The sequence below is a fragment of the Cajanus cajan genome, chromosome 1, assembly GCF_000230855.2.
Source record: "Cajanus cajan strain Asha chromosome 1, NIPB_CcT2T_4, whole genome shotgun sequence".
NCBI classification, from domain to species: domain Eukaryota; kingdom Viridiplantae; phylum Streptophyta; class Magnoliopsida; order Fabales; family Fabaceae; genus Cajanus; species Cajanus cajan.
In genome coordinates this window covers 81,643,170-81,669,858 of record NC_138517.1, presented here as the reverse complement: position 1 = coordinate 81,669,858, position 26,689 = coordinate 81,643,170, and the positions used below count along the sequence as shown (strand labels likewise).

At 34.2% G+C, this 26,689-nt stretch overlaps 2 protein-coding genes and 1 long non-coding RNA gene across 3 annotated transcripts; 1 reads left to right on the top strand and 2 right to left on the bottom strand.

Moving 5' to 3' along the window:
* LOC145952268 (uncharacterized) lies at positions 1-14,852 on the top strand. Its single transcript, XR_014429948.1, has 2 exons — positions 1-7,572; positions 8,534-14,852. It is a non-coding gene; the product is annotated as an uncharacterized LOC145952268 (long non-coding RNA).
* Positions 14,853-17,567: 2,715 nt separating this feature from the next.
* On the bottom strand, positions 17,568-20,061 carry LOC109804148 (Immunoglobulin E-set superfamily protein). The gene is made up of 6 exons (XM_083064587.1): positions 19,848-20,061; positions 19,406-19,620; positions 19,242-19,308; positions 18,633-18,851; positions 18,408-18,532; positions 17,568-17,927 (listed from the first exon to the last, which is right to left on the bottom strand). Exons 1-6 carry the CDS (start codon positions 19,960-19,962, stop codon positions 17,856-17,858), a joined length of 813 nt encoding a protein of 270 aa, XP_082920713.1. The 5' UTR covers positions 19,963-20,061; the 3' UTR covers positions 17,568-17,855.
* Positions 20,062-22,390: 2,329 nt separating this feature from the next.
* LOC109803828 (uncharacterized) lies at positions 22,391-24,539 on the bottom strand. Its single transcript, XM_020365501.3, has 5 exons — positions 23,608-24,539; positions 23,286-23,397; positions 23,120-23,201; positions 22,981-23,032; positions 22,391-22,861 (listed from the first exon to the last, which is right to left on the bottom strand). The coding sequence occupies exons 1-5, from the start codon at positions 23,995-23,997 to the stop codon at positions 22,712-22,714; spliced, it is 786 nt and encodes a 261-aa protein (XP_020221090.1). The 5' UTR covers positions 23,998-24,539; the 3' UTR covers positions 22,391-22,711.
* Positions 24,540-26,689: the final 2,150 nt, after the last annotated feature.

The following is a 26,689-nucleotide window of genomic DNA, read 5'->3' as shown; positions in this document are numbered from 1 at the left end:
GCGTTTTGGGGTGGTGTTGGCCATTCCCGAGAACAAAACCGTGAGGCCGTGGGCCAAAGCGGACAATATCCTCATGCGGGTTGCTTGGGCTGTTACATTTGGTATCAGAGCCGGGACCCGGGCAGGTGTGCCAGCGAGGGCGCTGGGCTCCCCGAGGGGGGGTGGATTGTGAAGTCCCACATCGGCTAGTAAGGTGAACGAAGCATGCCATATATATGGGTGTGGATACCTTACTCTTGAGGACGCGTTTTGGGGTGGTGTTGGCCATTCCCGAGAACAAAACCGTGAGGCCGTGGGCCAAAGCGGACAATATCCTCATGCGGGTTGCTTGGGCTGTTACATTTGGTATCAGAGCCGGGACCCGGGCAGGTGTGCCAGCGAGGGCACTGGGCTCCCCGAGGGGGGGTGGATTGTGAAGTCCCACATCGGCTAGTAAGGTGAACGAAGCATGCCATATATATGGGTGTGGATACCTTACTCTTGAGGACGCGTTTTGGGGTGGTGTTGGCCATTCCCGAGAACAAAACCGTGAGGCCGTGGGCCAAAGCGGACAATATCCTCATGCGGGTTGCTTGGGCTGTTACAAAATTGTAACATCTCAGTTTTCAACATGATTATTACTATTATTATTATTATTATGTGGTATTTGGTCATAATTTGGTGGTTATATTTTACTTCAATTATAGATAATTCACACTCCATTTATGCTTAGAAAGATATGTGTTGTTGGATCTAATTAGATAGTTGTGAAATTTTTTAAGAACCATTTCTCGCTGGGCTGACTGACAAGTATCGGTTTTTGGGGTATAACTTGGGCTGTGAGGGTTCAAATAATGCAAACTTGGATTCAATGGAAATATAAGAGAAAAACGCACAACTTTTACTGAAATAGCTATTTTCAAATTCGGTCGTATAGAAGGTCAAAATTGGAATTTTGTTGATACAATTGTTTCTCGCTGGGCTGATTGGCAAGTCTCGGTTTTTGGGGTATAACTTGGGCTGTGATTGTCCAAATGATGCAAAGTCGGTGGCTATGGAAAGATAAGAGAAAACCCTACAACTTTCATGAAGTAACCATTCACAAATTCGGCCGTCTAGAAGATCAAATTCGGTGGTCAAAAATCGGTGCGGAAAAGAATATGGCATCCAACTCATCCCACTAACAACACCAACTCATCCCATTTCGTTTTGTCTAAGATTTTTCCATTATTTTCCATTATTTTAATGTGTTATGGAGGCTATAAATAGGCCTTCACTTCTCCATTGCAAACCATCCCAAGAAACACTTCTCATTCTCTTCTCTTATACTCTCTTCTTTCCCTCTTCTTCTCTTTGAAGACCAAGGGAAATCCAGAGGAAGAGGTTCTGTCCTAATTTTAGCTCCGGTCCCTGTTTTAGACGGAAGGAGCCTTGGGGAGGCAGCTGTGCTATAGTCTCAGTTTCTGCCCGAGTTTCAATTCAGGTTTATCCAAGTAAGGGTGGCATTTATAAAATTAATCTAGTAAGGGTGGCATTTATAAAATTAATCTAGTAAGGGTGGCATTTATAAAATTAATCTAGTATGCTAAGTAAGGGTAGTACTTATAAGACTTAATCTAGTATACATGAGCATGATAGGAGTAGTATAACTTTTAATATGCTATTTTGTTTGTATGAAGGTTGTTATTTATTTAAGTTGATGGTTGTTATTTATTCAAGTTGGTGGTTGTTTTGGATATTTAATTTGGCATGGTTATGATTATATTTATATATATAATTATGAAGTATGTTATGTGTATGTGGTTTGGAAAAGTAAATAGGACTGAGAGGAGTAAGGTTATGGATGGGAGATCTCTTGGTGAGATCAGGGATATAATCTTTGGAGAAAATATGGAATTTCGGAATCCCATTGTGAGGATTTCCAATTTGGAATTTTTCCAAGGATTATATAGTAAACCACTTCAGATGTTAGGTGGATTCTGAAGTACTCCTCTAAGTATCTATTTGCTACCGGTATGGGTCTGGGTCGAGTCATACCGATGGATGAGGTGACCCCACCAGGGTTACGTGACGACGTAATCCAACTGTATACTTTCCATGAGAGGTTAGGCGTGACACATGGGTTGCTGACATGTTTCACCGTATCAACACTTGGTTTGGATAGGTGTTGAGGCCAACATTTGGTTTGGATGTGTTGGTTACATCATGGATTATACGGTGGTGTGACTTTGCTTTGGATGTAGATTATGTATACATATGGTATGGATTGTATACTATGGTTATGGATTTCTTTAATTAATATGTATGCTATTGGTTTATATCTATCTTGGAAATACATGTTGGTTTGAACAAATAATTGTTAAATGATATTTATACTATGGTTGGTTTTATACGTGCTAACCCTTATGTTTCCATGTGGTGGAACTGTGATGATCTCACTATGTGGGGGAGCAGATCAGGTGTGAAGCCATAGGATAGCAAGGAGTCTTCTGGGTAGCTGCTTCGAGAAGTGGCTAGGCTTAGAGCTTGACCAGCACCTAGGGTGTTTCTGTTAATGGTTAATGTTAATATATTTTGGATGACTGTATGATTTTACTGAGAATGACTAATATACTTATGTTTGCTATTATGAAAACAATTTTTACACTCTAGCGTAGCTGGCTTTTGCTCTAATATTTTCTTTATTATATATTATTTATTATGATTGATGATTTATGTGATGACCTAAGGTGGGTCGTTACAAATTTGGTATCAGAGCTGGTCAAGTCTCTTTAGGATTTGTGGGGAATGGTCTTGTTATGTTTCCGTTGTATGGAAACGAATTTTGAAAGGAACTTCATGAGTAACTCATGAGTTTCTTAATCTTGATTAGGAATTTCTTATGAGTTTCGTGTAAACTCATAAAGTTCTTTGACCTTTTTAGGATGACTGGTAGGGGAAATCATTCTAATTCTTCTTCAAGCATGGATGGGCGGCAAATTGCTCGAGCTATGGAGCTAATTGCTGCTACTATTGGATAATAGAATACTTTATGGTGAGCTTAGGTACCAATAGTATGAATAAAGCCTTGATAATCAACTAGAAATTATTGACACCTTAGATTTAGGTGAGACATTGATTTGGCAAGAGTTTACAATTAATGGAATTTAGGAATCTATAGTAGTAGTGATTGAATCCAAAGAGGTTGTATCTGAGAATTGAAGTTTTGATGGGAGATTGGAACGTTCCTTGAGTGTTGGTGCTTGCATGATAACTTTTATGGTTGAGGTAGTATGTGAATTTTATTTTGTGAGCTGTTTTGGTTTAGGATTGTAATGAAAAGCTTGAATATGAGTTTAAGGTGGAAAGGAGTGAGTTTGGAATGATTAAGGTATGTTAGTACACTAATGCTGTATGATATGGGGATTATTTTTGTTGAAATTTTGTTGTGCCAGTATGAGTATCATATTGATAGAATCTGATTTTGTGGTCTTTATGAGAATTATGGCTTTAGATACTATCTTTCTAATGGAACTGGAATCAGGTAAAAAGCAGGTCTAGAACTCTAGTTATGACTGCTTTGATGATCAGAAGTCTAGTTGTTAGAGCTGAATATACTTGAAGTGATTGTTGAAATTCTAGTTAGGAAGGTGATCTTTTTGAAATCTTAAGAGTTGTAGCTTATTCATTTAGCTTTCATTTAAGACAGGTTTGAAATCATTTGGATGAGTATAACTCTATAGATATATACTGTCATGATAGGCATAACAAGGATAAAATAGATTTGGTGATGTTTTGAGGTTTGGTCATTGAAAGGTTGATTAAAATGATATGCTTGGTTCATGGTGATCAATTCATATATGCTTAGGGATAGTATATGTGAAGGAAGTATTCTAATATGAATTGATATGCAAGTATGTGACCTTATGGATCAATTAGTGGATATTTGTGTGTTAATGAAAGGTTTTGATCTTAGGATGTGATACCATCATATTAGAGTTAAGTGTGAAGATATATCCAAGATAAACTTAGGCTAGATTATCTAAGTATGACTCTGATTGTATTAGGTGCGTGTTTTAGGCCATGTAATTTCTTGTGAAGGTTTAACATAGAGCTACCTAAGGTAGAAGTTGTAGTGAGAGATACCTAATTCAATTAGTAAAATTAAGAGTTTTCTTAGGATAATTTATAGGAGATTTATTAAGTAAATTTCTAAGATAGCAGTTCGAGGTTTAGGCTACTCTCATCTCACTCGCCTCTACTACAGGAATCGCTTTGCTTTCTTTTCCTATAGCTACTAAGATAGATTCGGGAAGAGTGTTGATGCATGAAGGAAAGATAGTAGCTTGTGATTCTAGGCAATTGAAAATTCATGAGAGGAATTACCTTACCCATGACCTTGAGTTAGCAATTTTAATTAAGATTTGGAGACACTACATATATGATTCTAAGCTAGAGGTTTTTAGCGATCATAAGAATTTTAAATATCTATTGACAAGAAGAGATAATTGGAATTTTTAAGGACTAGGATTTTGATCTTAATTGTCATTTGGGCAAAGCTAGTATGGTGGTTGATACTTTGAGTAGAAGACCTCTAGATATATCTTCCCTTATGGTTAGAGAGATAGATCTTTTGGTTTGGTCTAAAGATTTAAGTTTGGCTTATGAGGTTACCCTTAGTAGTATGAGACTAGGTATGACTAAAGTAACAAGTGAATTATTGAAGGAAATTGGAGAAGCATAATTAGTTGATTCATTTTGAAAACAAGACAAGAGGATATAGGACAAGGTAGTGGATAAGAGCTGCCTTCGGTATAGATGAGGTGGTAAGACTTGGAGATTGATTCTGTGTAAAACTTACGCTTAGGCACATGATTTTTGGAGAGGGTCGTAGAAATGAAAATATTATTCTGGCAGATACCTTGAGTAGGATGATCTTTCGCCTACCACATTTGATGATTTAAGGGTTGGATTTGACTAAAGAACTTAGAGACTTAAGCGTGATGTGTGAGCTCACCCTTAGGAGCATTGAATTTAGTATGTTGAAAGTAACTAATGAATTAATGGACGAGATTAGAGAAGCCTAGGAGTTAAATTCTTTCTTAGTGAACCAAGTGGAGAGGATTAGTAGGGGTGGGTATAAATAGCCCTTTACGAGTGGAAATTGATGATGTTTTGGGGTTCAATAATAGGATCTATGGCCTAGTAATCTTGAATTTAGGAAGATGATCTTAAAGGGAGGACACAAGTGTTCTCTTAGTATCCATTGAGGAGCTACTAAGGTGTATCAAAGTCGTGCAGTGGAAGCATGGTGGCCTTAAGTGTAGAGAGGAATAGAGGATGGTGTGTACTCATATTTAGTATAGTATAAGTCTGAGACAGAACATTAGGTGCCTTTTAGGACTTTTGTAGCCTTTAGATGTTCCTATTTGGAAATGAGATAATGTGTATAAACTTTGTTGTGGGTTTTCCTAGGAGGTTTAGGAAGAATCTTGAACAAGATATGGATGGGGTTTTAAGGTACAAAGGCAGAATTTGTATTCCACAAGATGGAGAGTTGAAGAAGTTGATACTTGAGGGAGGTCATAAAAGCAAGTTGAGTGTACATCCGGGTATGACAAAAATGTATCAAGATTTGAAGAAAATGTTTTGGTGGAATGGAATGAAAAAGGAGATAGCTGAGTATGTTGCATCTTACATTGTGTGTCAGAAAGCTAAAGTGGAACATCAAAAACCAGGAGGTTTGTTACAAATAATGGAGATCCCTGAATGGAAATGGGATAGTATAACCATGGATTTTGTTGTTGGATTACCAAAGTCTGCTAAGAATTGTGATTCTATTTGGGTGATCATGGATAGATTAACTAAGTGTGCTCATTTCCTTCCGGTGAATATAAAGTGGTCCTTAGAAAGGTTAACTCAAGTGTATATTAAGGAGATTGTTAGATTACATGGTGTGCCCTCCAGTATCATCTCTGATAGGGATCCTCGTTTTACATCTTGATTTTGGCAGAGTTTGCATCAGGCGTTAGGGACTAAGTTGAGACTCAGTTCTGCTTATCACCCACAGACTGATGGGCAGTCTGAGAGGACTATCCAATCTTTGGAGGACTTGTTGAGGGCTTGTATTTTGGATCATCTAGGGAGTTGGGAAGAAATGTTGCCTTTGGTCGAGTTCACTTATAAAAACAATTTTCACGCATGTATAGGAATGGCATCATTTGAGACTCTATATGTGAGGAAATGTAGAACACCTTTGTGTTGGTTTAAAGAGGGAGAACATGTATTTTTGAGGGTGACTCCTACCACAGGTGTGGGAAGAACTATTAAAACTAAGAAGTTGAATCCTAAGTTTATTGGGACCGTATCAAATTCTCAAGAGGATTGGAGCAGTGGCATATCAGATTGCATTACCTCCATTCCTATATAATTTGCATGATGTGTTTCATGTTTCACAACTGAGAAAGTATATTCACGATCCGAGTCATGTCTTGGAATCAGAGGCAGTGCAAGTGAAGGAGAATTTAACTTTTGAGAAACAACCAGTTTCAGTGGCAGACAAGAGAGTTAAGAAGTTGCGAGGTAAATCTATCAATTTGGTGAAGGTTATTTGGGATGCAGACACTAATGAAGCCACTTGGGAGTTGGAAGACAATATGAAGGATCAATACCCATATCTCTTTTGAGTAAGTGAATTTTCGGGGACGAAAATTTTTATTGTTGGGGAGAATTGTAACATCTCAGTTTTCAACATGATTATTACTATTATTATTATTATTATGTGGTATTTGGTCATAATTTGGTGGTTATATTTTACTTCAATTATAGATAATTCACACTCCATTTATGCTTAGAAAGATATGTGTTGTTGGATCTAATTAGATAGTTGTGAAATTTTTTAAGAACCATTTCTCGCTGGGCTGACTGACAAGTATCGGTTTTTGGGGTATAACTTGGGCTGTGAGGGTTCAAATAATGCAAACTTGGATTCAATGGAAATATAAGAGAAAAACGCACAACTTTTACTGAAATAGCTATTTTCAAATTCGGTCGTATAGAAGGTCAAAATTGGAATTTTGTTGATACAATTGTTTCTCGCTGGGCTGATTGGCAAGTCTCGGTTTTTGGGGTATAACTTGGGCTGTGATTGTCCAAATGATGCAAAGTCGGTGGCTATGGAAAGATAAGAGAAAACCCTACAACTTTCATGAAGTAACCATTCACAAATTCGGCCGTCTAGAAGATCAAATTCGGTGGTCAAAAATCGGTGCGGAAAAGAATATGGCATCCAACTCATCCCACTAACAACACCAACTCATCCCATTTCGTTTTGTCTAAGATTTTTCCATTATTTTCCATTATTTTAATGTGTTATGGAGGCTATAAATAGGCCTTCACTTCTCCATTGCAAACCATCCCAAGAAACACTTCTCATTCTCTTCTCTTATACTCTCTTCTTTCCCTCTTCTTCTCTTTGAAGACCAAGGGAAATCCAGAGGAAGAGGTTCTGTCCTAATTTTAGCTCCGGTCCCTGTTTTAGACGGAAGGAGCCTTGGGGAGGCAGCTGTGCTATAGTCTCAGTTTCTGCCCGAGTTTCAATTCAGGTTTATCCAAGTAAGGGTGGCATTTATAAAATTAATCTAGTAAGGGTGGCATTTATAAAATTAATCTAGTAAGGGTGGCATTTATAAAATTAATCTAGTATGCTAAGTAAGGGTAGTACTTATAAGACTTAATCTAGTATACATGAGCATGATAGGAGTAGTATAACTTTTAATATGCTATTTTGTTTGTATGAAGGTTGTTATTTATTTAAGTTGATGGTTGTTATTTATTCAAGTTGGTGGTTGTTTTGGATATTTAATTTGGCATGGTTATGATTATATTTATATATATAATTATGAAGTATGTTATGTGTATGTGGTTTGGAAAAGTAAATAGGACTGAGAGGAGTAAGGTTATGGATGGGAGATCTCTTGGTGAGATCAGGGATATAATCTTTGGAGAAAATATGGAATTTCGGAATCCCATTGTGAGGATTTCCAATTTGGAATTTTTCCAAGGATTATATAGTAAACCACTTCAGATGTTAGGTGGATTCTGAAGTACTCCTCTAAGTATCTATTTGCTACCGGTATGGGTCTGGGTCGAGTCATACCGATGGATGAGGTGACCCCACCAGGGTTACGTGACGACGTAATCCAACTGTATACTTTCCATGAGAGGTTAGGCGTGACACATGGGTTGCTGACATGTTTCACCGTATCAACACTTGGTTTGGATAGGTGTTGAGGCCAACATTTGGTTTGGATGTGTTGGTTACATCATGGATTATACGGTGGTGTGACTTTGCTTTGGATGTAGATTATGTATACATATGGTATGGATTGTATACTATGGTTATGGATTTCTTTAATTAATATGTATGCTATTGGTTTATATCTATCTTGGAAATACATGTTGGTTTGAACAAATAATTGTTAAATGATATTTATACTATGGTTGGTTTTATACGTGCTAACCCTTATGTTTCCATGTGGTGGAACTGTGATGATCTCACTATGTGGGGGAGCAGATCAGGTGTGAAGCCATAGGATAGCAAGGAGTCTTCTGGGTAGCTGCTTCGAGAAGTGGCTAGGCTTAGAGCTTGACCAGCACCTAGGGTGTTTCTGTTAATGGTTAATGTTAATATATTTTGGATGACTGTATGATTTTACTGAGAATGACTAATATACTTATGTTTGCTATTATGAAAACAATTTTTACACTCTAGCGTAGCTGGCTTTTGCTCTAATATTTTCTTTATTATATATTATTTATTATGATTGATGATTTATGTGATGACCTAAGGTGGGTCGTTACAAATTTGGTATCAGAGCTGGTCAAGTCTCTTTAGGATTTGTGGGGAATGGTCTTGTTATGTTTCCGTTGTATGGAAACGAATTTTGAAAGGAACTTCATGAGTAACTCATGAGTTTCTTAATCTTGATTAGGAATTTCTTATGAGTTTCGTGTAAACTCATAAAGTTCTTTGACCTTTTTAGGATGACTGGTAGGGGAAATCATTCTAATTCTTCTTCAAGCATGGATGGGCGGCAAATTGCTCGAGCTATGGAGCTAATTGCTGCTACTATTGGATAATAGAATACTTTATGGTGAGCTTAGGTACCAATAGTATGAATAAAGCCTTGATAATCAACTAGAAATTATTGACACCTTAGATTTAGGTGAGACATTGATTTGGCAAGAGTTTACAATTAATGGAATTTAGGAATCTATAGTAGTAGTGATTGAATCCAAAGAGGTTGTATCTGAGAATTGAAGTTTTGATGGGAGATTGGAACGTTCCTTGAGTGTTGGTGCTTGCATGATAACTTTTATGGTTGAGGTAGTATGTGAATTTTATTTTGTGAGCTGTTTTGGTTTAGGATTGTAATGAAAAGCTTGAATATGAGTTTAAGGTGGAAAGGAGTGAGTTTGGAATGATTAAGGTATGTTAGTACACTAATGCTGTATGATATGGGGATTATTTTTGTTGAAATTTTGTTGTGCCAGTATGAGTATCATATTGATAGAATCTGATTTTGTGGTCTTTATGAGAATTATGGCTTTAGATACTATCTTTCTAATGGAACTGGAATCAGGTAAAAAGCAGGTCTAGAACTCTAGTTATGACTGCTTTGATGATCAGAAGTCTAGTTGTTAGAGCTGAATATACTTGAAGTGATTGTTGAAATTCTAGTTAGGAAGGTGATCTTTTTGAAATCTTAAGAGTTGTAGCTTATTCATTTAGCTTTCATTTAAGACAGGTTTGAAATCATTTGGATGAGTATAACTCTATAGATATATACTGTCATGATAGGCATAACAAGGATAAAATAGATTTGGTGATGTTTTGAGGTTTGGTCATTGAAAGGTTGATTAAAATGATATGCTTGGTTCATGGTGATCAATTCATATATGCTTAGGGATAGTATATGTGAAGGAAGTATTCTAATATGAATTGATATGCAAGTATGTGACCTTATGGATCAATTAGTGGATATTTGTGTGTTAATGAAAGGTTTTGATCTTAGGATGTGATACCATCATATTAGAGTTAAGTGTGAAGATATATCCAAGATAAACTTAGGCTAGATTATCTAAGTATGACTCTGATTGTATTAGGTGCGTGTTTTAGGCCATGTAATTTCTTGTGAAGGTTTAACATAGAGCTACCTAAGGTAGAAGTTGTAGTGAGAGATACCTAATTCAATTAGTAAAATTAAGAGTTTTCTTAGGATAATTTATAGGAGATTTATTAAGTAAATTTCTAAGATAGCAGTTCGAGGTTTAGGCTACTCTCATCTCACTCGCCTCTACTACAGGAATCGCTTTGCTTTCTTTTCCTATAGCTACTAAGATAGATTCGGGAAGAGTGTTGATGCATGAAGGAAAGATAGTAGCTTGTGATTCTAGGCAATTGAAAATTCATGAGAGGAATTACCTTACCCATGACCTTGAGTTAGCAATTTTAATTAAGATTTGGAGACACTACATATATGATTCTAAGCTAGAGGTTTTTAGCGATCATAAGAATTTTAAATATCTATTGACAAGAAGAGATAATTGGAATTTTTAAGGACTAGGATTTTGATCTTAATTGTCATTTGGGCAAAGCTAGTATGGTGGTTGATACTTTGAGTAGAAGACCTCTAGATATATCTTCCCTTATGGTTAGAGAGATAGATCTTTTGGTTTGGTCTAAAGATTTAAGTTTGGCTTATGAGGTTACCCTTAGTAGTATGAGACTAGGTATGACTAAAGTAACAAGTGAATTATTGAAGGAAATTGGAGAAGCATAATTAGTTGATTCATTTTGAAAACAAGACAAGAGGATATAGGACAAGGTAGTGGATAAGAGCTGCCTTCGGTATAGATGAGGTGGTAAGACTTGGAGATTGATTCTGTGTAAAACTTACGCTTAGGCACATGATTTTTGGAGAGGGTCGTAGAAATGAAAATATTATTCTGGCAGATACCTTGAGTAGGATGATCTTTCGCCTACCACATTTGATGATTTAAGGGTTGGATTTGACTAAAGAACTTAGAGACTTAAGCGTGATGTGTGAGCTCACCCTTAGGAGCATTGAATTTAGTATGTTGAAAGTAACTAATGAATTAATGGACGAGATTAGAGAAGCCTAGGAGTTAAATTCTTTCTTAGTGAACCAAGTGGAGAGGATTAGTAGGGGTGGGTATAAATAGCCCTTTACGAGTGGAAATTGATGATGTTTTGGGGTTCAATAATAGGATCTATGGCCTAGTAATCTTGAATTTAGGAAGATGATCTTAAAGGGAGGACACAAGTGTTCTCTTAGTATCCATTGAGGAGCTACTAAGGTGTATCAAAGTCGTGCAGTGGAAGCATGGTGGCCTTAAGTGTAGAGAGGAATAGAGGATGGTGTGTACTCATATTTAGTATAGTATAAGTCTGAGACAGAACATTAGGTGCCTTTTAGGACTTTTGTAGCCTTTAGATGTTCCTATTTGGAAATGAGATAATGTGTATAAACTTTGTTGTGGGTTTTCCTAGGAGGTTTAGGAAGAATCTTGAACAAGATATGGATGGGGTTTTAAGGTACAAAGGCAGAATTTGTATTCCACAAGATGGAGAGTTGAAGAAGTTGATACTTGAGGGAGGTCATAAAAGCAAGTTGAGTGTACATCCGGGTATGACAAAAATGTATCAAGATTTGAAGAAAATGTTTTGGTGGAATGGAATGAAAAAGGAGATAGCTGAGTATGTTGCATCTTACATTGTGTGTCAGAAAGCTAAAGTGGAACATCAAAAACCAGGAGGTTTGTTACAAATAATGGAGATCCCTGAATGGAAATGGGATAGTATAACCATGGATTTTGTTGTTGGATTACCAAAGTCTGCTAAGAATTGTGATTCTATTTGGGTGATCATGGATAGATTAACTAAGTGTGCTCATTTCCTTCCGGTGAATATAAAGTGGTCCTTAGAAAGGTTAACTCAAGTGTATATTAAGGAGATTGTTAGATTACATGGTGTGCCCTCCAGTATCATCTCTGATAGGGATCCTCGTTTTACATCTTGATTTTGGCAGAGTTTGCATCAGGCGTTAGGGACTAAGTTGAGACTCAGTTCTGCTTATCACCCACAGACTGATGGGCAGTCTGAGAGGACTATCCAATCTTTGGAGGACTTGTTGAGGGCTTGTATTTTGGATCATCTAGGGAGTTGGGAAGAAATGTTGCCTTTGGTCGAGTTCACTTATAAAAACAATTTTCACGCATGTATAGGAATGGCATCATTTGAGACTCTATATGTGAGGAAATGTAGAACACCTTTGTGTTGGTTTAAAGAGGGAGAACATGTATTTTTGAGGGTGACTCCTACCACAGGTGTGGGAAGAACTATTAAAACTAAGAAGTTGAATCCTAAGTTTATTGGGACCGTATCAAATTCTCAAGAGGATTGGAGCAGTGGCATATCAGATTGCATTACCTCCATTCCTATATAATTTGCATGATGTGTTTCATGTTTCACAACTGAGAAAGTATATTCACGATCCGAGTCATGTCTTGGAATCAGAGGCAGTGCAAGTGAAGGAGAATTTAACTTTTGAGAAACAACCAGTTTCAGTGGCAGACAAGAGAGTTAAGAAGTTGCGAGGTAAATCTATCAATTTGGTGAAGGTTATTTGGGATGCAGACACTAATGAAGCCACTTGGGAGTTGGAAGACAATATGAAGGATCAATACCCATATCTCTTTTGAGTAAGTGAATTTTCGGGGACGAAAATTTTTATTGTTGGGGAGAATTGTAACATCTCAGTTTTCAACATGATTATTACTATTATTATTATTATTATGTGGTATTTGGTCATAATTTGGTGGTTATATTTTACTTCAATTATAGATAATTCACACTCCATTTATGCTTAGAAAGATATGTGTTGTTGGATCTAATTAGATAGTTGTGAAATTTTTTAAGAACCATTTCTCGCTGGGCTGACTGACAAGTATCGGTTTTTGGGGTATAACTTGGGCTGTGAGGGTTCAAATAATGCAAACTTGGATTCAATGGAAATATAAGAGAAAAACGCACAACTTTTACTGAAATAGCTATTTTCAAATTCGGTCGTATAGAAGGTCAAAATTGGAATTTTGTTGATACAATTGTTTCTCGCTGGGCTGATTGGCAAGTCTCGGTTTTTGGGGTATAACTTGGGCTGTGATTGTCCAAATGATGCAAAGTCGGTGGCTATGGAAAGATAAGAGAAAACCCTACAACTTTCATGAAGTAACCATTCACAAATTCGGCCGTCTAGAAGATCAAATTCGGTGGTCAAAAATCGGTGCGGAAAAGAATATGGCATCCAACTCATCCCACTAACAACACCAACTCATCCCATTTCGTTTTGTCTAAGATTTTTCCATTATTTTCCATTATTTTAATGTGTTATGGAGGCTATAAATAGGCCTTCACTTCTCCATTGCAAACCATCCCAAGAAACACTTCTCATTCTCTTCTCTTATACTCTCTTCTTTCCCTCTTCTTCTCTTTGAAGACCAAGGGAAATCCAGAGGAAGAGGTTCTGTCCTAATTTTAGCTCCGGTCCCTGTTTTAGACGGAAGGAGCCTTGGGGAGGCAGCTGTGCTATAGTCTCAGTTTCTGCCCGAGTTTCAATTCAGGTTTATCCAAGTAAGGGTGGCATTTATAAAATTAATCTAGTAAGGGTGGCATTTATAAAATTAATCTAGTAAGGGTGGCATTTATAAAATTAATCTAGTATGCTAAGTAAGGGTAGTACTTATAAGACTTAATCTAGTATACATGAGCATGATAGGAGTAGTATAACTTTTAATATGCTATTTTGTTTGTATGAAGGTTGTTATTTATTTAAGTTGATGGTTGTTATTTATTCAAGTTGGTGGTTGTTTTGGATATTTAATTTGGCATGGTTATGATTATATTTATATATATAATTATGAAGTATGTTATGTGTATGTGGTTTGGAAAAGTAAATAGGACTGAGAGGAGTAAGGTTATGGATGGGAGATCTCTTGGTGAGATCAGGGATATAATCTTTGGAGAAAATATGGAATTTCGGAATCCCATTGTGAGGATTTCCAATTTGGAATTTTTCCAAGGATTATATAGTAAACCACTTCAGATGTTAGGTGGATTCTGAAGTACTCCTCTAAGTATCTATTTGCTACCGGTATGGGTCTGGGTCGAGTCATACCGATGGATGAGGTGACCCCACCAGGGTTACGTGACGACGTAATCCAACTGTATACTTTCCATGAGAGGTTAGGCGTGACACATGGGTTGCTGACATGTTTCACCGTATCAACACTTGGTTTGGATAGGTGTTGAGGCCAACATTTGGTTTGGATGTGTTGGTTACATCATGGATTATACGGTGGTGTGACTTTGCTTTGGATGTAGATTATGTATACATATGGTATGGATTGTATACTATGGTTATGGATTTCTTTAATTAATATGTATGCTATTGGTTTATATCTATCTTGGAAATACATGTTGGTTTGAACAAATAATTGTTAAATGATATTTATACTATGGTTGGTTTTATACGTGCTAACCCTTATGTTTCCATGTGGTGGAACTGTGATGATCTCACTATGTGGGGGAGCAGATCAGGTGTGAAGCCATAGGATAGCAAGGAGTCTTCTAGGTAGCTGCTTCGAGAAGTGGCTAGGCTTAGAGCTTGACCAGCACCTAGGGTGTTTCTGTTAATGGTTAATGTTAATATATTTTGGATGACTGTATGATTTTACTGAGAATGACTAATATACTTATGTTTGCTATTATGAAAACAATTTTTACACTCTAGCGTAGCTGGCTTTTGCTCTAATATTTTCTTTATTATATATTATTTATTATGATTGATGATTTATGTGATGACCTAAGGTGGGTCGTTACAAATATCGAAATACCACATCGGCCCAAAGATGCCACGTCATCAAACGAATAAAAATACAATTTTGTCACCACACCGCAATCACAAGGTAAAACCCTAACAATGCCAATGTGCCGGTAGACAGTAAAAACCCTAATATTAAATCATTTTACTCAAAATTTGAGGTCGAGTACGAACCTCGTTAAAATTCTGAGGTCGAGTATGAACCTCAACAGGCTCACTTGAGGATCGAGTTCAAACCTTAACGCGTTTATTTGAGGTTTGAATACGAACCCTAAACATTCTCATCCGAGGTCGAGAACGAACCTTGTGAAGGATTACCTAACCTTATCTCAAGGTCGAATACTAGCCCGAACCTCGTCCAAGTTTGAGGTCAAACTTGGACCTCAGCACCCTTATTTAAAGTCGAGTACGAACCTTAAGTTCGTTCAGCAGAATTCAAACCCGAACCTCGTTAAAGGTCGAGGTCAAATACGGAGCTCAACATCCTTATTTAAGGTCGAGTCCGAACCTTAATAAAATCGTTTCAACCAAATCTGAGGTCGAGTACGAACCAAATCCGAGGTTGAATACGAACCTCGACACTCTTGTTAAGGTCAAGTCTGAACCTCATCATCCGAGGTCGAATACGAACCTCGATGCCCTCGCCTAAGGTCGAGTTCGAACCTTAATTAAATCATTTTACTCAAAATTTGAGGTCGAGTACGAACCCTAACACGCCCATTTAAGGTCGAATACGAACCTTAACACATTCATTTGAGGTCGAATATGAACCTTAACACGTCTATTTAAGGTCGAGTACGAACCTCGACATGTTTATTTGAGGGCGAGTACGAACCTTAGTATGCTAATCTGAGGTCGAGTTCGAACCTCAGCATGATTAAGGTTGAGTCCGAACCTTCACAAAAATTATCTAACAGAAAAATCCAAGGATGAATTCGAACCTCGGTATGACAAAGGCTGAGTCCGAACATTCGCAAAGTTACTTAATGAAAAATCCGAGGTCAAATTCGAACCTTGGTATGATTGAGGTCGAATCCGAACTATAGTACGATTAAGGTCAAACACGAACCTTAACACGATTATTCGAGGACGACTACGAACCTTAACACGTTTATTCGAGGTCGAATACGAACCTTAACGTATTTGTTTAAGGTTGAATACGAACCTTAAACACGCGAACTTGAGGTCGAGCCCGAACCTCGGAATGATCGAGGTCAAATCTGAACCTCGGCACTACTACTTAAGATCAAGCTTGAACCTTCACGAAAATCTAAGGTCAGGTTCGAACCTCGGCTTATTACGGTCAAGTTTGAACCTTCACAAAAATTACTTAGATCTAAGATCGAATTCGAATCCTGGTTCGATTGAAATCGAGTTCGAACCTTCACGAGAAACTACTTAAAATTAAGGCCGAATTCGGATCTCAGCGTGAGCTTTCACCAAAAATGAGAGTGTACAACAGACATCGAACGTGTGTCTCAAAATGTGTGCAAAGCAAAAACCAAACGCAAACACATAAAGGCAGAAGAAAAATATGCATATACAAACAAAGTTCCCAGAGTTCAACGCTTGAATTCAAAACAGAAAATCAAAGCAAAGGGAAAATTAAACTAGGTTATAACAAAATTGGCCTACGTAGAGGCATTCTCGCAGGAGCTATCCTCCACGTCGTCCTCCTTGACGAGCTCGGTCTTAACTCCTCGACCTACGGCCTTCAGAGCTCGGGGGGCTAGTGTATTGACCGTACTTCGCACCCGGGCTCCGAGCCCGGATTAGCAATACAAAGCCACCCCGGGCACACGCTGAGCGACGTCAGCCCGGTATTTGGGGCCCGGTATTTGGGCAGATCATTCCCGAATCCGGGGATCTCGTCCCAGATCAGAACCGCCCTCCAATTATATCATATCATATCTCATCATGTCATATCATATCATATCATATAATATCTTATCATATCATGTCTTATCTCATGCCCAAGGCCCAAGACAACCCTAATTCACACAAAGGTATGTGCATTATTTATATGAGACTCATACTCCCACAAACACTAACTTTAGCATCGGAGTCTCTTTTGCAGGTACCACCCCCATCTTGGAGCACCAGCGTACCAGTGAAGGAGACTCGCCGATCTTACCTGGCGGATCAGCTCTACAGCAAATTTCCGGTAAGAACAACATGTAACCCATTAAAAAATATTTGAGAGTGAACATCAACATGTTTGATTACTAAATCTTTTGAGCCCGAGAGTGAACTAGTAGTGCGGGGTTTTATGACATTTTTCCTTAACACAGGTCTTTTAGGAATTATATTAAAACAATGAACCCAAAAGGACACAGATACACTGCCAATGTATACAAGTAATGGACAAAGGAAAAGGAGCCCAAAACATTGCTCGCCTAACACCTTTTCTTTTTCCTGAAGAAAAATAAAAATAAAAAATATATTTTTTATTTATAAATGTTTAAAAAATTAAGATAATTGAAAAAAGGTTTAACTATTTCCTCATATACGATAAAACAGCTTCTGGAAATAAATATAAAAAAAAATTAAGAAACATATACTCTTTTTTAAAATAGTTCATTCATCCGTTGCCGTGCTCGCTCACCCAAAGTAAAACCACGACAATTTCACAGAATGGATGCCAAATTAGAATTCAAAACCATATTTATTACTTACATTGCTACCCTGAGAAGAAACAAGGAGCATAGTTGTGCACCAACAGACAAAACTCAATTTTATTGACAAAACTATCGATCAAATGAATACCAATTTCATCACCTAAATCCTCTCATCATTGTTAACATTACCGGCCTCAGACAGGATTAGAAATAAATAAACAATGAAAAAGAAGCAGGTAAACACTGAAGGAGATTTCAGCACAAATAACAATGACTTAGGATTGAACATCTCACTGAAGGAGAAGTCCATTGACTCCTACTGCCATTCCTTTCGAATATCAAAAGTGTAGTTGATCTCTAAGTAGCACTTGTTGTCATCATCAACAAACTGAAAAATTCACAAACGAAATAATAAGTTAAATAGTTTACATTAATCCATATGTAAAGACTTCATTACATGTACAACAGAAGTTTCTAGTGAGCAGTTGAAGGTAGAACATGAAAAGTCTGTCATCAAATTTATTATAACATTTATTGGTTGGCTAATAGATCCAAAATAAGCATTAATTCAGCTTCACTTGATTTCCAAAATAATGTCATAATATCAATAAGGAAGCAGTAAGAGTCTATTTTAAAAAACTCTTTTTCTTGACCCATATTGAGTAATGCAGTAACTCCCTAGCGAAACTTGTAAAAGTAGCTGATCTTATCATTGATAAAGTTGCTTGAAAAATGCATGGGGATAGTAAATGCACAAAAGCTACCAGTTTTTTTACCTTTGACTTAGACCATGTTAAACAGTATGCAGGGAGAAACAATCTCTTCAGAGTTAAGGAAGCACATCATCATCATACATTAATATTATTACCTTACTTCTTGCTGAATATGTTCCTCTAGCAAACATCCCAGATGGTGTTGTCTCTTCAGGCATCTCATGTGTATAAGTCTCTGCTTGGGGGCTGAAGGTTCCAATCATTTCTTTAGTGCTGTCAACTGTAACAAGGCTTAGCAATGAGATAAGCTTATGCACAAAGACAAATTATCTGCTTCACATAATTTGATTGAGAGTCATATTTAAATAATACTTGGTTACCTTTGATGCCAGTTTTCCACACAGTGTTGGTGTATTTGAGACCTGAAACGATGTTATTCTCTACCTGGAAAGTGAACATCAGACTGTAACGACTACCCTCTTTCAAAGTAAACCACAAACCCTTGGGATTTCCATCCTCTGGTATTGCAAGAACAATGTCAGCTCTATCAGCAGACTTAATTGCAAGGCTGAGGATCCTCACATTTGGCTCCAGAGTTTCTAAATTATTCACAGTGCAGATGAGAAGGTACGTCAAAACTAATGAAATATTTCACAGGGAAAGGATTTCATAAGGGATAATCGCAAGACAGGGAACAATAGTATATGGAACCATTTACTGATTCAATTGTTAGTTGGATTTCACAAAATGAAATATGTTTCGAATATAGTTCAAATTTTATCACTTAACTGTATAAACCATAACAACAACAATATTAGGGTGTTAATACATTTGGAATTACCAAATAATGATATTGTGTTAAAATAGTAAAGAAATGAGATATTCGAGTCTCCAAAAGATAGTACAGATTCAAAATGTTAGAATAATTCATTTCATTACATAAAAAGAAGACACGAACAAATGCATGCCATATCTATAGACGCTGTTACCTCCAACAGAATTTATGTCAACACTTCCAAGAAGCTGCTCCTTCCACCTCCTCAAGCTCTCATCATCCTACACCATCTCAACACACATAAATGAGAGAATGGGTGAAGAATTCATAGATTTTTCCGAAGAGAAAAAACAAAAAAGAAAAGAAAGCAAAAGCAACCTTATCCTTCTCGAGTTGCTCCTTTAAAGTGAACTGAGGGCCCAATTCAATCTTCCTCTCCTCATCATCATCTTCATCCTCGGTAGCAGCAACGGAACTCTCACTCTTGTATCTGCTGAGGTTCCCTCCTTCATCTGCACTTTCTTCATGATGATCAGTGCCAGTTTTTCGAGAGGCACCCTCATTGTCTTCCGCGTTGTCATCAAAACCCATGTCTTTCACAATGGCCAGGGACATCAACAACCCATCAACACAGAGAAAAAGACAAACAAACACGCACGCAAAGAGAAAACACCCCACTTGGTAGAATCTTCCACACAACGAGAATGGCAAAAGAAAAAGGCTTCCTTGGGCTCAGAAAACAAAACAAAACGAAAAAAAAAAAGAGTCTTGGAGGAAAGAAAGAAAGTGGGTCAAAGAATCCCACAAAGGTATAACCTACATGGAATAGAAAAATGAGAGATGACTCTCGCAGCAAGAAAAGACGCCAAGAAGAGAGAGAGAGGATTTTGTTTTTGTTTTTTATTTGGGAAAAGAACAGAGAAGGAAACGGTCATGTGGTGATCCGAAAGAGAGGAACTTTCAACGAGAAAAAATGGTATGAGAGAGGATGAGAAGATCGTGAATGTCACTCTCTTGCAGCACTTGCTTCCACGAAGACCATAATTCCAGGAAACCTTCTCTTCATCTCAACGTGTACAAAAATACAATTTGTAGACCAACAAAATAGTAAATAATAATAATATTTTTAAAACAGTATCTCTAACTTAAAATTAAAGATTAGTCTCTCAAATTACTAACATTTATTTAATGTCGAAATTCATATAAGAGTTGATCCTTTCAATAAAATTTATTGATTTTTATAAAACTATTTGAAAATCATTTATATTATGATTTGCGATATATTGATTGTAGTGTATAACCATTATTCTAAAAACTAAATAGGAAATATAACAATTATTTATTATAGATTTTTAATTATAAAAAAGTTGAATAGAAAAAACTAATTATAATGCACTACACTGTTCACATATAAAAGGTCAAAATAGTAAACATCAAAAGTCATAAAATGACGTAGGCCATAAATTATAAGGTTTGAACTTCAAATTTTTAACTTTTATTAAAATTGGATAATGTCTAATAAATATTTAAATATTACTTATATAACTTCAACTCTCAAATCTAAAAGTATAAACATATAAACAATTAAACATACAGTTACATAAAAAAAATGATTAAATCGTTCATTTTTATGAGACTATAAATTATTATTAGAGATTATATTATGCAATAAAAAGTTAATCAATGATGATAATACATCACAAAAAAGTTTGTGATGAAAAAGTGAAAGTTCATAATTTGATTTTAAAATTTGAGCAGAGTAAGATAGCTTAATAATGACACATCATAAAGAATATTGTGATAGAGAGGTGAAAATTCGTAATTTGATTTCAAAATTTCAATGAAGTAAGATAGGTCCTGGTTTAAAAAAAAAATCAAAGAAATTAGAGATAAAGGAAAAAGAGAATATTAAAGGTAACTTTTATTTATAATTTTACGTTAACATTCATGGAAGATTATATAGAGAAAGAAAAAAAAAAGAAAAAAAGTTAATAACATATCACACTTCCCTCTTTACATTTAATATTATCAATTTACTTCCCTAAAATTATTGGTAGATTTTTGTTGACTAGTGAAAAATTCAACTATTGATTAATTATTCATAATTAATTTATTTTCTCTAATAAATTTTTAATAATTTAATATTGTAACTTTTTTATATTATATAGACTAAATAATATTTTTTGGTGTCCCAACGATAATGAGGCATTGGACAGTCACCCCACCAGCCCGTATTTAAGCTGTAACTATTTTTATGTAAGATGATGTAATTTTTATTTTTGTAGTCTTTGATTATAATTATATTTCTTTTTAGTTGTACTTTATAGTCTTACATATCTAATAACATAAGTTATGTTGTTTTTCAAGAAAAAATTAAACAACTATTTTATTTAAAATTTATTAATAAATTGATCAAATATATAAGATTAAAAAATGTATTTATATTTGAATAAAAATCATTACTCGTGTGATTTTATTTATTTATTTAAATAAATAAAACTCTTTATTCAAATATGTTTTCTTTTAAAAATGTGAACTTTCAATCTAATAAAAGTAAACTTTCATTCAAATAAAATTATGTTTATTTGAATAAAAGCTTAGAATTTTATTGATTTATTTTAAATGCATATTTTATTGATTTAATTTAAATTTATTATTTTAGTTAATTTTTAATATAAAAATATTACTTTAGAATTATTTATTTACTTTTAATTATTTATTTATTTTATTTTAAATATTATTATTTAGTTATATATTTTTTTTTATTAAAATGATTAAAATATAAATTAATTAATAAAAATAATTTTTATTTTTTACTCTATTATTTAATTATTTATTTCTATTATTTTATATATTTTATTTCTTACCTATTTTTTTTTTATCTTACTAAATATATATAAGATTATTTTTTACTTATTTCTCTTCAACTAAACAATTAAATTTTCACTCTATTTCTTATCAATTTTCACTCATCTATTCTCTCTATTATATTTTTCACCTATTTTCTGTTTTCTCTATTAAACACATTGTCAATTCTACAACCTCTAATTTTGAATATTAGAAGAAAAAAAATCATATCTATTGATTTTAAATATAATAAATTAACTTAACTTTATTTAATGCTATTATCTCTAAAATATCATTTCATTTATTTAAGATTATTTTTTTTTTAAAATTATTAATGTCATGTTTCAAGAAAGAATAATTTAAAAAATAAACTATTTTTAGATAGAATTATTAAAATTAAATGATGTAAACTAACTTTTTTAATTGACATATATATATATATATATATATATATATATATATATATATATATATATTCATAACCAAGATAGTATATTTAACAAATCACAGTTTGCACAAATCTCATGGCCCTGGTGATGATGCAGTTGAATGAACCTTTAGAAGTACATGGACGTTGTGGCAATATTAATTGTTTGTCGTTGATGGACCAAATTTACAAAAGGATTTAAATCCTTTCATATTTTTTCTCTTATGTGTGACCCGATAAAGGCCACAAGCTGAGTTTAATGGACTTACGCAAATAATAGTTAATTGTTTGTGTTTTTCTTTTCCTGTCACATCAAACAAGGAATATAAGAGATCCAAATCATGTGTAGGTTACCCTGTTAAAGCCTATAATTAACAAATTGACCATAGCATGATTTATGACACGGCTTTCTATGAAGCCAGTTTCATGAAGAACAAGAAAGCAGCTAGGGACAACACAGCAATCACAAAGTACAAAATTCTTTTAGCCTTATTCCCGGATTCTGACACCATAAATGACCCTATCTTATCCACGAATTCTCTGAGGCCTACTTTCATTTTCTGCATAAGAGACACGAAAAGGGAAAAAATATGGAAATGAGACACAAGCATATGATCAAAGGTAATTAAAGCTATTTATTTACCCCAATATTCTAGTTATAATACTTGATGTTGCATACCAGTCCAAAGGGTTGCAAGTGAAGCAGTGGTTCCATAAACATCTCAATATTCCTGAATTAGAGACACAAATGATGGTATCAACTATGAGAAATCTTAATTAGTATAAATTCAGTATTTTATGATCCAAGATTAACAAACCTTATTACAGCCTTTCCGTGGTATGTGTGGCTTATGTGTAAGCTGAAACCCTTTCCAAGGGGAAGGTGTATCTTGTCCCAATCTGCAATGAAGAAATAATAAGGACAGATTACACAAATAACTTTCCTTGTTCTGATTATGGAGAGAAGAGATAAAGATTGTTTACCGAATTTCCACTGAAGACCAACATTTATGCCGTCCTGTGGAGTCGGTTTCACCACAATTTGAATGTTGTTTCCAAATATACTTGTCAAATAAGAAAAGAATTCCAACACTTGCTGCAATGCATGCAAAGGGGTGCACCACATTAGATTCACATTTGACATTAATTCTACTTAATTTTGGTTAGTGAGGATATAACACATGAAAATGGGTACAAAATAGTAACTTATATAATTCCCACAAATTGCTTGAATATGCTTATCCAAACACTGAATTTTTCCCTCAAAAACATAAAATTAAGCCCACCTAAAGGGAGGAAAAGATACCGTTCTTCCTTGAAAGGCTTCTAAGAATGAGAGAAAATTGTTCACACGCTGGCTTTCCTCTTCGGATAATTCGTGTTTGTTTTTATTCTTGAAGGCAGAGTACAATTTCATTACTGCATTCAGGGCATGATCATCTTCTCCTTCTGATTCTGGGTTCTTACCATCAAAGGCAATCAGGGATATGCCTCTCTGCTTCTCAGAATACAAGTTCCTATGCCATGAGGATTTGTATGCAAATGAAGAAAGAAAATTGCTATGTGCACCAACTTTTTTACTTAATTTTCCAGGAATGGAAATATTGCAGAAATTATAGGAAGCAGAAAAGGACAGTGGTGAAAACGTGGTCATTCTTTTGCATTTTATGGGGCCAGTGGTAGAGAGGAATGCCATCGAAGATGGAACAATCAAGTTTTCAACGCTAGATTAAAAAAAAAAATCAATTCAGTATCATCTGACCAAAAGAGAGAGAGAAATATTTATTGTATCAGAAGGTAGAGAAACGTGCTTTAAACCAAACTCAAGGTTTAAGAACATTTGATGATATTAAAAGGGGTAAAGTAATTGATCCATGCTTCAACCTCTAAGCTAGGTATCTCCTCCTGAAGTTATGCTATCCCCAATTTCAACTCATGTAGATATATCTAGTCCAGTATTATACACAAATGTTTAAGAATGTTATAATCTTAATTTATCTTAATTCTATGATTGAAACTATATATAAATATGGAGAGGGTAAATCATATTGCCGAATCTTATACTTTATCCTGTGCACAATTTAGAAGAAAAAAAATAACTGTTCTTTTTATAATATTTTACAATTTTTAAAAGTATTAATTTTATTTTTTATTTTTAATATCTATTAAAGACAGTAAACATATGTGTTTTTATTGTTGAATAATGAGAATAAAATTTGAAAAATAAAGGTTTTTCTCTAATCTCTAAAATTTTTAAATTATCACTTAACAATTATTATTGGTTTTAATGCATAAATTTTGATATAGATTAATATCTTCACCTTTTTCATGATAATTTTATGATAGGTATACAAGTAAAATTGATACAAAAACACAAAAATATTTTGGACAAAATATTTTAAAATTCCTTTTGTCCCTTCAAATCTCTTAAATAATAGAGAGAACTAAAATTAAATGAGGAGGGAGTTTCACTTCTCTGAGGGAGTTTCACTTCCCTCCTCTTCCATCTTAAATATTGAACCAAATAATAAACCTATATAAAAACTTTTTCCCTTCCATTCTCCTCCAACCAAACATGTAAAATAAATAGAGTATAAATTTTAGACCAAAATCAAGTTTAGACATTTTTAAGCTAACTTATTTTAATTTATTTTCAAGCCAATTCAATTATAAAATAAAAATTCGACCGAACTTTTTTCTTTTTTTTTGACAACAAATTCGACCTTGAACAATTGATTTTGTGGTTTGAATAAAAAGTATGTCGTTTTTTTGGCCCAACCTAATAGATTCCGAAGCTCAAACAAGGTTGGCCCAAATCCAGCGGGATAACTGTTTTATTACCTTTATATCTGTTGCAGGTTAAAGCTAGGAGAGTTCCTTGCATTTTTGACTTTGGCGAACCATTTTTTGGTCGAAGAGTTCCTTTAAGTAATTAAAGGTACCAAACTCTATTTTGTATTTTGGGCAAGGGTACGTCTTCAACAACCACCCAGTGCAATTATTCATGCAAGTTTTCTCTTCTTTTATATATTAAAATTCCAAATGTTAATATTAAGAGATGCTAGAAATATATTTTTAAATATATTCAATTAAACACTTTTTTATTATTGGCTAAAAAAGTACAGATGTATATTAAAAATATATATTTTTTAACTAATAATCAAAGTTCGATCTCCACCTTAAAATTGATATAGAAAATACTACTTTATTTTTATATAGGTCAATTCGTGTAAAGGAGTTAAATTTTCTTATCAAATAAAAAAAGTAAAATTTAAAAATAACGGAACAAGAAGACACCCCTAATACTACTAGATAGAATGCCAATGACATAAACTGTCTATAGAAGCTCACTTAGGGAATTATTACATAAGTCTCGACTCCAAATAGATTTATTTAATTACAACTACTTAACTACTCTTTGGACACCAAGAACCTCTTTAATAAGAGTTGTCTACCTAACAAGTTTTTAGTGACTTTGAAGAAAATCATATATCCGTAAAAAAGACAAGAATTAACTCCATATTCTCAATCATTTATGTCAACTCAGTGTCTTTGTGAAGCAAATAGAAAATTTCATTTACAAGACATGTGTTAATTTTAATTTCAAATTAATGTAAATATCCTATACATTAGGACACCAAAACCCTTTTCTTGGTGCATCTTAGGATAAAAATGAGAAGGTGTTTTTGAAAATTCCAAATGCACAAAATGAAGAAGGAAGAATTTATTATTTTGAAAGTAAAAATACTTTTGATCTTTCCAAACATGTACTTATTAAGACCCATTTGCAAAAACAACTTAATTAAGAGATATATATTTTAAAAAAAACCTCAATGTACAGGAGCTCATGATATGAGATTTAATAAGTTATTTATATTTCAATATTCGTGTTGATAAACACTTACAAAATTTTGAAGTGTTTAAATATATTGTTATACAAATACTTATAAAATATTTGTCTCATTTTAAAAACTAAAAAAAATATGTTATAATTAAAATATAAATATAAGGTATAATATATATATATATATATATATATATAATATAATATAATATAATATAATATTAGAATCACCATATAAGTTTAAAACAATTACCATTCACATGTATAAATAAGTATTAGTAGATAAAAAGGTGATCATTATAAAAATCAAACCGCGCTATACATCATTGTAGAAGGATATATATATATATATATATATATATATATATATATATATATATATATATATATATATATATATATATATATATATATTAATGATGTATAAAAATATAAATTTATATATAATTTATATCTGAGAGTTTATAAAAATAAGTTAAAAAAATATTGTGAAATTGTTATAAGATATTTTTATAATTTTTTTCAAACACTCACAAATATATAT

Coding starts and splice junctions, on each gene's coding strand:
- LOC109804148 (XM_083064587.1), bottom strand. CDS start 19,962: ATGACCGTTTCCTTCTCTGTTCTTTTCCCAAATAAAAAACAAAAACAA. Junction 18,533..18,632: donor GTGGAAAACTGGCATCAAAG/GTAACCAAGTAT, acceptor GCCTTGTTACAG/TTGACAGCACTAAAGAAATG. Junction 17,928..18,407: donor CATATTCAGCAAGAAGTAAG/GTAATAATATTA, acceptor TGAATTTTTCAG/TTTGTTGATGATGACAACAA.
- LOC109803828 (XM_020365501.3), bottom strand. CDS start 23,997: ATGGCATTCCTCTCTACCACTGGCCCCATAAAATGCAAAAGAATGACC. Junction 23,033..23,119: donor CACGGAAAGGCTGTAATAAG/GTTTGTTAATCT, acceptor TCTCTAATTCAG/GAATATTGAGATGTTTATGG. Junction 22,862..22,980: donor ACTTGCAACCCTTTGGACTG/GTATGCAACATC, acceptor TCTCTTATGCAG/AAAATGAAAGTAGGCCTCAG.